Raw genomic sequence first — 12,286 nt, 5'->3', positions numbered from 1 at the left:
GACCTGAATCAGGTGTTTTTCAGCAGGAAAATCTCTGAAACTGTGCTGGACTGAAGCCCTGCAGGACCGGAGCTCTAAAAAAAGCTCTACAGATGTTTACAGCTGCTGAGTGTGAAAAACACTGTAGATCTAACCTCAGCACTGAGTGAAATTTCACAAAGCTACCAAGACAAGGCTAAAAACGCGCCTCACAGTCGGAACACCATTTAGTCTCTGCCTGTATTTTGTTGTTATTAATGTTAAATACAAAATGAAATGTATTGAAATGTAGTTTTAATTGTCCACACTGTAGCACTGAAATACATACACTGTACTGAGAGCTTCTTACTGTGTCACTGCAAACTGATCCGTAGAGTGTGTGTGTGTGTGTGTGTGTGTGTGTGTGTGTGTGTGTGTGTGTGTGTGTGCGCACATCTGTGTGATTATGTGTTTGTAATCTGTGTTTATGGAGTCAGGAGGGGAGCTTACTCTCGCACAGGAACCCCTCCTTTCTGGCTGATGTAATGGTGGACAGGGTCAGGATTTCACTGTCAATCTGCCACATCTCCTCTCAGCTGCCCACATCCTACTGCTGCTACAGGATTAATGACAGGGAATCTCACACTGTGTATCTACAATCAGCCAACCATGAGCCCACTACCAACCTACAATCAGCCTTACCATCATCCAGCCATCAGCAACCAACAACCTACCATCAGACTACAATCAGCCCACAATCAGCTAACCAGCTCCCTACCATCAGTCCATCATTGTACCCTCAGCCAACTGTCAGCCAACCAACACCCCTCCAACACCTCACCATCAGCCAACCAACACCCCACCAACATCCCACTATCAGCCAACCAACACCCCATCAACATCCCACACTGAGCCAACCAACACCCCATCATCAGCCAACCAACACTCCACCATCAGCCAACCAACACCTCACCGACATCACACCATCAGCCATCCAACACCGCACCAACTTCCCACCCTCAGCCAACCATCAGCCAACCAACACCCCATCACCAGCCAACCAACGCCCCACCGACATCTCACCAACAGCCAACCAACATTGCACCCATCACCCAACAAACACCCCACCAACATCCCACCATCAGCCAACCAACACCCCATCAGCCAACCAACACCCCACTGACATACAACCATCTGCCAACACCCCTCTAACATTCAAGCATTAGCCAAACAACACCCCACAACATCTCACCAACATCGCACCCTCAGCCAACTATCAGCCAACCAACACCCCTCCAACAGCCCACCCTCAGCCAACCAACACCCCACAAACATCCCACCCTCAGCCAACCAACACCCCACCATCACCCAGCAAACACTCCACTAACACCCCACCAACATCGCACCATCAGCCAACTGTCAGCCAACCAACACCCCTCCAACAGCCCACCCTCAGCCAACCAACACCCCACAAACATCCCACCCTCAGCCAACCAAAACCCCACCATCACCCAGCAAACACCCCACTGACATCCTACCATCAGCCAACAAACACCCCACCAACATCGCACCCTCAGCCAACTGTCAGCTTACCAACACCCCTCAAACACCCCACCCTCAGTCAACCAACACCCCACCATCACCCAGCAAACACCCCACTGACATCCCACCATCAGCTAACAAATACCCCACCAACATCGCACCCTCAACCAACTGTCGGCTTACCAACACCCCTCCAACACCCCACCCTTAGCCAATCAACACCCCACCAACATCCCACCCTCAGCCAACCAACACCCTACCATCAACCAACAAACACCCCACTGACATCCCACCATCAGCCAACAAACACCCCACCAACATCCCACCATCAGCCAACCAACACCCCATCGACATCCTAAAATCAGCCAACCAACACCAATAACTCTTCTGAAGTCAACAACCACCTCCTTAGTCTTGTCCACATTCGGAGACCAGTTGTTGGTTCTGCACCAGTCCATTAGCTGCTGTACCACCTCTCTGTACGCTGACGCATCATTGTCGCTGATTAGACCCACCACAGTCGTGTCATCAGCAAACTTGATGATGTGGTTTGAGCTATACTTTGTAGTACAGTCATGAGTCAGTAGAGTGAACAGCAGCAGACTGAGCAGACAGCCCTGAGGGGCGCCGGTGCTCAGTATGGTGGTGTTGGATATGATATTACCTATCCTGCCTAACTGAGGTCTCTCAGTCAGGAAATCTAGGACCCAGTTACAGAGGGAGGTGTTCAGAACCAGCAGGCTGTTTTTCCACCAGCTACTGACGGATGATGGTGTTGAACCAACACCCCACCATCAGCCAACCAACAGCCCACCCACCTCCAGCCTATTGCAGTTTAGCCCCCTCATGCTGAAGTTTTTTTTGAATAAGGCACAATACAGGACAGCCAATCAGAACAGAGATCATTTACATATACATATTAATTTAATTTACATATAATTGTGCAGTAGCTCAGTGACAGAGACAGGCAGTTTGAATGTGAGGGATACAGAGAAGCTGGAAAGCGATCATGCTGAAATTAATTATGATGTTGGAAACATAAAACCACTCAAACATTATAAGTGGACCTGATCAGTTTTTGATTGATTACTGATATTGATGAGGTCAGAGCAGCAAAGCTGGTGATCACAGACAGACAGAGCTCACAGTTAGAGTAGAGACTCAGCTTTAGATACTGACTGCAGGTGATGATCCAAATCTTCAGGATTAAATGATGTACCTCACAGCGGAAGTTTGGGATGAATATTTTAAGATAATCTCTGAACCTCCTCCAATCAGAGATTAGCTCAGTTCAGCCTGCAGGAGTAATTCTCCACCTCCTCACTTTCTGATTAAATCCAGTTCAGACAGATCTCTCTCTCTCTCTCTTATTCTCTCTGTTCTCTTTCTTTCTTTTTCTCTTTTCTCTCCTTCTCTCTTATTCTCTCTGTTCTCTCTGTCTGTCTCTGTCTCTCTCTCTCTGTCTCTCTCTCTCTCTCTTTCTTATTCTCTCTTTTCTCTCTTTCTCTCTCTTACTCTCTCTTTTCTCTCTCTGCACTCGTTCTTTCTCTCACCCAGTTCCGTCGTTCTGGGGTCTGGTGAACACGGCGTGGAACCTGTGCTCGGTGGGCAAGAGACAGTCTCCTGTGAACATCGAGACCAGACGGCTGATCTTTGACCCCTACCTGACCCCAATACAGCTCAACGCTGGAGGAAAGAAGGTAGGACAGAGCAAAGCATGCTGGGAAAATTAGTGCTACCAAGAAATACTTTAGTATGAGAACCATATAATACACACACACACACACACATACACACACTCACAGACACACAGACTCACACACACATACATACCCACACATACACATACAAACACATTCACGCACACAGACACACACACTGGCTCACAGACAGACACATACAGACACATTCATGCACAGACACACAGACACATATACATACACACAGACACACACACACACACATACACATGCACAGACAGACCCACAGACATGCACACACATACATAGACACACACAGACACAGACACACACAAAGACACTCATAGACACACACAGACACACATGCACAGATAGACACAGACAGACACACACAAACATGCAGACACACACACACTGACTCACAGACAGACATACTCACAGACATACACACAGACACACACACATCAGACACACACACATACACACAGGCACAGACATATATACACACACACGCATACATAGACACACACAGACACAGACACACACACAGACACTCATAGACACACACAGACACACATGCACAGATAGACACAGACAGACACACACAAACATGCAGACACACACACACTGACTCACAGACAGACATACTCACAGACAGACACACAGACACACACACACATACACAGACACACATACACACAGATGCAAAGACACATACACACAGACAGACACACACAGTCACACACACATACATACACACACAGACACACACACACAGAGATACAAACACACATACACAGACAGACACAGACACATTCACACACACATACACACACAGACAGACAGACACACACACACACACTCACAGACACACACACAGACACATATGCACAGACAGACACGCGCACACATACACAGACACCGATACCCACACAGACACACAGACACTTACACACACACATGCACATACACATTCCCAAGATACACACACAGACACACACATACACAGACACACACACACTCACACACAGATACACACACATACACATACACAAGATACACACACACAGATACACACACTCACAGACACAGACACACACATACACACACACACACACAGACACACACTCACACACAGATACACACACAGACACAGACACATACACGTACAGACAGACATGCACTCAGACACATATACACACAAACACAGACACACACATTTACACACTACTCACATACACACATACACATGCACACACACGCACACACACACACACACACAGACACACACAGACACATACACACACATATTCACACAAAATCACATGAAAACTTATCAAGCCTACAAATTTCTACCAACGACCCACCAAATTTCTGTGAAGAACAATCTTAATTCTACCTAAAACCACCACAATCTGCCAAAAGTCCCACCACAAAACATAGGACCTCTTATTTGGCTGTTGATGAGGAGTGTCTCGTGTATGCTTTGCACATTTTTATATACGACAGTGGGCCAAATGGAAACCATATAATCAGTTCTGTTAGATATCTCAAAGGGTGATTCCACTGATTTTCTTTATAATTAAGTGGTTAAGATGTAATCAGAGTGGTTCAGAGTGGTTTGGTGCGAAATGTTCCATTCCAGATAAACTTACCGAGTCAGAACTGTTCACAGTGGTGGTGATAGGAACCAGAGGTTCACCTCAAAGAGCTCCCTCACAGAAAGTTACTACATGAAATGGTTATGAATTCACTGCCTGCGCGATGTCTGAGACACTGTTTTATGATAGTTTTTAGAAAATTTTGGCCTAAAACATCTTCATGTCACATGTAGGTTCACTGGTCATTTATCAAATTACTGTGAGTGGCTTTGTTTGCATCTTAACCCCTGAATTATAAAGGTATTTTGAAAAATCAGTTCTTCAGTACCAAAAAGGGTTCTACTATTGCTATAATGTCAACTTCCCCTGTAATCTTAGCAGTGTTTATAGAGGAGGATGGTGCGGACCCTGTCTGAGTGTTATTGACTCTAAGTGGACTGATCTGTACAAATCTGTGGGAGGTTCAGTGTCTTATAGAGGTTATAAACATGGAGAGGCTTTGAGTGGGCGGGGTTATGGAGGGTGAGGAGTTAACTCGTGATTTAAAGTCTGCTGCATGATTAATGCTGCTGTGCATCTGCTGAAGGAGATTAGACTGCACACCATCTGTGCTGACAGCCGAGAAACAGTTCTACCAAACCTAACTCATCGTGAAGCTCAGAGTGAATCAGTCCTACATGGAGCTCTGAGTGAATCAGTTTTTCATGAAGCTCAGAGTGAACCAGTTATACATGAAACTCAGAGTGAATCAGTTGTACATGAAACTGAGGGTATATCAGTTATACATGAAGCTTAAAAAGTCAGTTGTATTTGAAATTTAGAGTGAATCAGTTATAGTTGAAGCTCAGACTAAATCTGTGCTACATGAAACCCAAAGTGAATCAGTTATGCATGAAACTCAAAGTGAATCAGTTGTACATGAAGTTCAGAGTGAAGCAGTTATACATGAAACTCAGAGTGAATCAGTTTAACACGAAAGTGAGAGTGAATTAGTTATACATGATGCTCAGAGTGAACCGGTTATACATGAAGCTCAGAATAAATCAATCTAATATGAAACTCAAACTGAATCAGTTATACATGAAATGGATAATGAATCAGTTATACATGAAACTTAAAGTGAATCAGTTGTATTTTGAAGTTTAGAGTGAATCAGTTATACATGAAGCTCAGAGTGAACCAGTTATACATGAATCTCAAAGTGAATGAGCTGTATTTGAAGTTTAAAGTGAATTACTATTACTATAACTCAAAGTGAATCTGTTATATATGAAGTTCAGGGTGAATCAGTTATATATGACACTCAAGGTGAATCAGATCTACATGAATCTCATCTACATGAACGTGAATGCACAAACTCATATACATGAATCAGTTCTACATGGACCTCAGAGTGAATAAGTTATACATGAAGCTCAGATTGATTCACTTATTTTTAAAGTTTAGAGTACATCAGTTATACATAAAACTCAAAGTGAATCAGTTATACATGAAACTCAGAATGAATCAGTTATATATGAAGCTCTGAGTGCATCAGTTATACATAAAGCTTAGAGTGAATCAGGTATTTATGAAGCTCAGAGTGTATCAAGTATTTATGAAGCTCAGAGTGAATCATTTATACATGAAGCTCAGAGTGAATCAGCTATACATACAGCTCAAAGTGAATCAGTTATACATGAAACTCAGAGTGAATCAGTTACATGTCAATCCATAAGTGAATCAGTTATACATAATATTGAGAGTGAATCAGTTATATGTGATGCTATAAATTAATCAGTTGTACACAAAGCTCAGAGTGAATCAGTTATATATCGCTGCTGTCGGAAGAAAACCTCGTATCTCCATTTTTGTAATTTTTCTGTTTTTGACATAATTTCAAACAACCTGTTGTTCTTTACATTGTGTGTAAATTTCATGATGAATGGACCAAAAAAATGGCCCCAAATGACTTGGAAAAAACGTCTGGTTCCATTGACTTCCATTAAAACTACAGTAGATTTTTTCCTTCTCCTGTAAAGTTACCATGTTGGAGACACAAGTTTTTCTCCCGACAACAGCGATATGTCACCATGAGCTGCCAGCACAGTGTCAGTGGGGTTCAATTGGTAACATTCTCACTTGTTCTAATGAGCATCTATCAGTCTATCCACACTGTTAAAAAAAGATGGTTCTTCAAGGGTTCTTTAGTAAACAAACTTGTTTTAGACTGAACCATAAACAAAATGAACTTTTGCAGGTTTATGCAAGGTTCTCTGCATGGTGAAACGGTCCTTCAGACTGATGGAGAATGTGTTCTATGGCTCTATATAGAGTCTTTTACAAAAGGGTTCTATGCAGTACCAAAAAGGGTTCTACTATTGCTATAATGTCAAACTTGTTACAGTAGAAGAACATTTTTGGTGTTATACAGAAATTTTTCTAAATGTTTCTATATGAGTCATATAACACATTCTTGATCAGTCTGAAGAACAATGTAGAGAACCCTTTAATCCTTCAAATGGTTCGTTGAGTGTTCATGGTTTGATATAGAACCATTTCTTTTACTAAGGAACCCTTGAAGAACCATCTCTTTTAAGAGTGTACAAAGATGATTGGCTTCCAGTTATGGCGGCTTAGAGAACAGACACGCCTCGATTGGCTCTGCGATACTTTCTTTAAAAATCCTGTTAACAACACAGAAGTTCATCAAACTTGGTTTTAAAAGGAGCTCTAACACTTTTGACTGTATTGTTATCATCTGAAACTCGAAAATGCCACCAAAAAAGAAAGACGGAGGGTTTTTCAGATGAACAGAATTTGGCTAGCGAGGCGAGTGACTCACCACCGCCATGGTTCCTCTCTGAAATGGAGAAGGGGTTTTCGAAAATTCAAGACCTGGTGGATAACCGTCTGGGCAAGCTTGGTGACATCATTGCAAAAATACACATGGATCAAGCTGCCATTAACATCAAACTGCAAGAACTTTCAGGGAAGCAAACCGAGTATGAAAGCGCTATAGTGGACTTTCGTGCAGAGCTGGCTAATGCTAATAAAAACCGAGACGAGCAAATCAGGGAGCGGAGAGAAAAAATGGATGACATGGAAAACAGGGCGAGACGCAAGAATTTACGCCTGGTGGGACTCCCTGAAGGTGTCGAGGATAAAGACGGAGCGAGTTTTCTCCGGGAGTGGCTACCAAAAATTCTCGACATCAGCGACGAACAGGCAAGTTCGTTCGAAATTAAAAGATGTTACCGCAATCTCCAACCGCGACCTGCTGAGCATGAGAAGCCACGGGCACTGGTTGCTCGCTTTCTTCGCTACAGAAACATGGAAATAATTGTCCAAGCGGCCTGGGAAAAAGGCGAGTTGAGATTCAATCATTATGGTCTTCAGGGATGTGTCCACGGCACTGTACAAAAGAAAAGGGTGTTTAACAACATAAAAAGATGACTGAGAGACCACAACATCACCTACAGCAGTGTTTTTCAACCTTTTTTGAGCCACGGCACATTTTTTACATTAAAAAAATCCTGGCACACCACCACTCAAAAAAGTTACTAAATGACACATTGTAACTTAATGCAGCACATATCTTCTTCTTCTTTCGGCTGCTCCCTTTAGGGGTTGCCACAGCGGATCATCTGCCTCCATCTTGCCCTATTCATTGCCTCCTCTACTTTCACACCAACCATCTCCATGTCCACCTTCACTACATCCATAAACCTTTTCTGAGGTCTACCTCTTCTCCTTCTACCCGGCACCTCCATCTCCAACATTCTTTGCCCAATAAATCCACTATAACTCCTCAACACATGTCCAACCTGGCCTCTCTGGCTTTATCTCTCTGGGTTTATCTCCGACACCTCCAGCTCAGCCTCCTGTCTTTTAGACAGAGCCACAGTCTCCAAACCATACATCATAGCAGGACGCACTACTGTCTTGTAAACCTTCCCTTTCACTATTGCTGCTATCCTTCTGTCACACATCAGCCCTGACATCCGTCTCCACCCACTCCGTCCTGCCTGCACCCTCTTCTTCACCTCTTTTCTACACTGTCCATTGCTCTGGATGGTTGACCCAAGATATTTGAAGTCATCCACCTTTACGACCTCTACTCCTTGCATCTTCACCTTTCCACCTGCCTCCCTCTCATTCACACACATGTATTCCGTCTTATCTCTACTGACCTTCATTCTTCTCCTCTCCAGTGCAAACCTCCACCTCTCCAGATTCTCTTCCACCTGCTCTCTACTCTCACCACAGATTACAATGTCATCTGCAAACATCATGGTCCATGGAGCCTCCTGTCTGACCTCATTTCTCAACCTGTCCATCACCACTGCAAACAAGAAGGGGCTCAAAGCTGATCCCTGATGTAACCCTACCTTCACCTTGAAACCATTTGTCACTCCAACTGCACACCTCACCACTGTCTCACTATCCTCATACTGTACATGTCCTGCACCACCCTAACATACTTTTCAGCTACACCTGACTTCCTCATACAGTACCACAGTTCCTGTCTTGACACCCTATCATATGCCTTCTCTAGATCCACAAAGACACAATGTAGCTCCTTCTGACCTTCTCTGTACTTCTCTACCAACACTCTCAATGCAAAAATTGCATCTGTGGTACTCTTTCTGGGCATGAAACCAAACTGCTGCTCACTGATCTGAACCTCTCGGCTTAGCCTTGCTTCAACAACTCTTTCCCATACCTTCATGGTGTGGCTCATCAACTTTATACCTCTGTAGTTACTGCAGCTCTGCACATCACCCTTGTTTTTAAAAATGTGGACCAATAAACTGCTTCTCCACTCCTCAGGCATCCTCACACTCTCCAGGATTTTGTTAAACAACCTGGTTAAAAAGTCCACTGCCTTCTCTCCTAAACATCTCCATACCTCCACAGGTATGTCATCTGGACCAACTGCCTTTCCATTCTTCATCCTTTTTAAAGCTGCCCTCACTTCCACCTTATTAATTCTCTGCACTTCCTGATCCACTATCTCCCCCCCGTTGTCCTCCTCTCTCTCCCGTTTTCCTCATTCATTAGTTCTTCAAAGTACTCCTTCCATCTACTCAACACTCTCTGTTCACTCACTAGTACATTTCCCTCTCTATCCTTCATCAGCCTAACCTGCTGTACATCCTTTCCAGCTCTTTCTCTCTGTTTAGCCAAGCGATACAAGTCCTTTACTCCTTCTTTACTGTCCAGCCTCTCATACACCTCATCATAGGCCTGAGCATTGCATTTGCCACCATTCTTTTTGCTATGTGATTAGCCTCACAGTACTCCTGCCTACTTCCTTCATCTCTCTGGTTATCCCACTTTTTCTTAGCTGCCTTCTTCTTCTGAATACTCTCCTGGACTTGCTCATTCCACCACCAACTTTCCTTGTCTTCTTTCCTCTGACCAGACGAAAGCCCCATCACATTCTTGCCAGTTTCTCTCACCACCTTAGCTGTAGTTTCCCTGTCCTCAGGTAGCGCCTCACTGCCCCCAAGGGCCTGTTGCAATTTTTCCCTGAACTGCCTGCAACCATCCTCCTCCTTCAGCTTCCACCATCTAATCTTTGGCTCTGTCTTCACTCTCTTCCTCTTCTTTGTTTCTAACCTCATTCTACAGACAACCACCCTATGCTGCCTTGCTACACTTTCCCCTGGCACCACTTTACAATCTCCAATCTCCTTTAGGTGGCATCTCCTGCTAAGGATATAATCCACCTGTGTGCACCTTCCTCCACTCTTGTATGTTACCCTGTGTTCTTCCCTCTTCTGAAAATATGTGTTCACCACAGCCATTTCCATTCTCTTTGCAAAATCTACAACCATATGACCTTCCGCATTTCTGTCTTTCACACCATACACATGTCCATTGAAGTCTGCACCAATCACCAATCTCTCCTCTCTAGGGACACCATCTACCACTTCATCCATCTTACTCCAAAATTCCCCTTTCTCCTCTAACTGACAACCAACCTGTGGTGCATATGAACTGACCACATTCAAACTCACACCATCAACCTCCAATTTCAGGCTCATGATCCTGTCTGACACTCTCTTTACATCCAGAACACTTTTCCCAAGCTGTTCCTTTCGGATTATCCCTACTCCATTTCTCTTCCTCTCTACACCATGATAGAACAGTTTGAATCCACCTCCAATGTTCCTGGCCTTGCTTCCTTTCCATCTGGTCTCCTGAACACACAGAATATCTACCTTCCTTCTCTCCATCATGTCTGCAAGCTCTCTGCCTTTACCAGTCATTGTCCCTATGTTCAGAGTCCCTACTCTAACCTCCACACTCCTGCCTTTCCTTCTCTCTTGCTGCTGTCTAACCCGCCTTCCTCCTCTCCTCTCAGATGGTCTTCGATCTACAGTAGTCCAATTTCCACCGGCACCCTGCTGGAGGAAGGCAGGCGGTCGTTGTTAACCCGGGCCTCGACTGATCCGCATTTGTGATCTGCATGATAGTTTTGGCACAAGTTTTACGCCGGATGCCCTTCCTGACGCAACCCTCACCATTTATCCGGGATTGGGACCGGCACCAGAAGTACACAAAGTACACCCCTAATGGCTGGTTTAATGCAGCACATATAATGACAATATAATTTCTGAATTACTCACTTAGTGTGAAACCTGTGCCTGTTTAGATGAACACAAAGCTTTTTTAATGGTCTTGCCACCGTTAGCTCTCCCGTGCATCACTTCTTTTGGTTTCACGGCACCTGGCTTCCTTACTGTCAGTCATTATTATTGTGCTACCTACTGCCACCCGCTGGGAAAGATGGGTGTTTAATTAATTAGTCAGCCAACACTCAACAACGCCAAATCATTTATAGTGACTAAATATTTTTTGACCAATTAAGTGAAACTGTACAATTTCCTATGGCACACCTAACGATCTATCGCGGCACACAGTGGTTGAAAATCACTGACCTACAGTATGCTCCACCCGGCTACTCTTAGGGTGAACTTCTCAGAAGGACGCTGCAACTTTTTATCCCCGTCATCAGTGGAGAACTACTTTCGGCAGCATCACGCACAGCTTCTCCAGGGAAAACCAAGTTCACAAATATGAGGTAGCTGCCGAGGTACTCTCCAGTTCATGGCGTGCGGTCTGGATTGGACCATTTGACTCAGTGCTGATTAAAATTCACTGGTCAGTGTTTGTTTGCTTTCTCAGCTCCATGAGGTGAAGGTATGTCCTCTAAAAGACGGACTGCTGCTAGTTTAGTTCTACTTATCTGTGCAGAGCTTAGACCGATATAGGTGATGAGAATGTTGATCGTAATGGGGGAGTTTACTAGGGCTACAGTTTGTTCGGGGGAAAAGTAGACCCAGAGGGTGGAAGGGCAAGATCTTTTTTCTTTATTTGGTTATACTTCATTATGGTTTTGTTCTAAATGAAAGATTGGTTTTACTTTCACTTACTTGTATCAGTGGGAAGGCACTGCTAATACTCAGCTATGTTTATTTGCTCATTTCCTTGTCA

General features: G+C 44.2%; 1 protein-coding gene across 1 annotated transcript in view; it reads left to right on the top strand.

The window, feature by feature from the left end:
• Nucleotides 1–12,286, top strand: part of ca10b (carbonic anhydrase Xb) — a 59,994-nt gene that overhangs the window by 12,377 nt on the left and 35,331 nt on the right. Inside the window, exon 3 of the mRNA XM_017722618.2 lies at nucleotides 3,058–3,200. Within this exon, the coding sequence (XP_017578107.1) occupies nucleotides 3,058–3,200 (143 nt within the window). The remainder of the gene's footprint in view (nucleotides 1–3,057; nucleotides 3,201–12,286) is intronic.

The sequence above is a fragment of the Pygocentrus nattereri genome, chromosome 14 (genome assembly GCF_015220715.1).
Source record: "Pygocentrus nattereri isolate fPygNat1 chromosome 14, fPygNat1.pri, whole genome shotgun sequence".
In the NCBI taxonomy this organism is placed as follows: Eukaryota; Metazoa; Chordata; class Actinopteri; order Characiformes; family Serrasalmidae; genus Pygocentrus; species Pygocentrus nattereri.
This window is presented reverse-complemented; position numbering and strand designations above follow the sequence as displayed.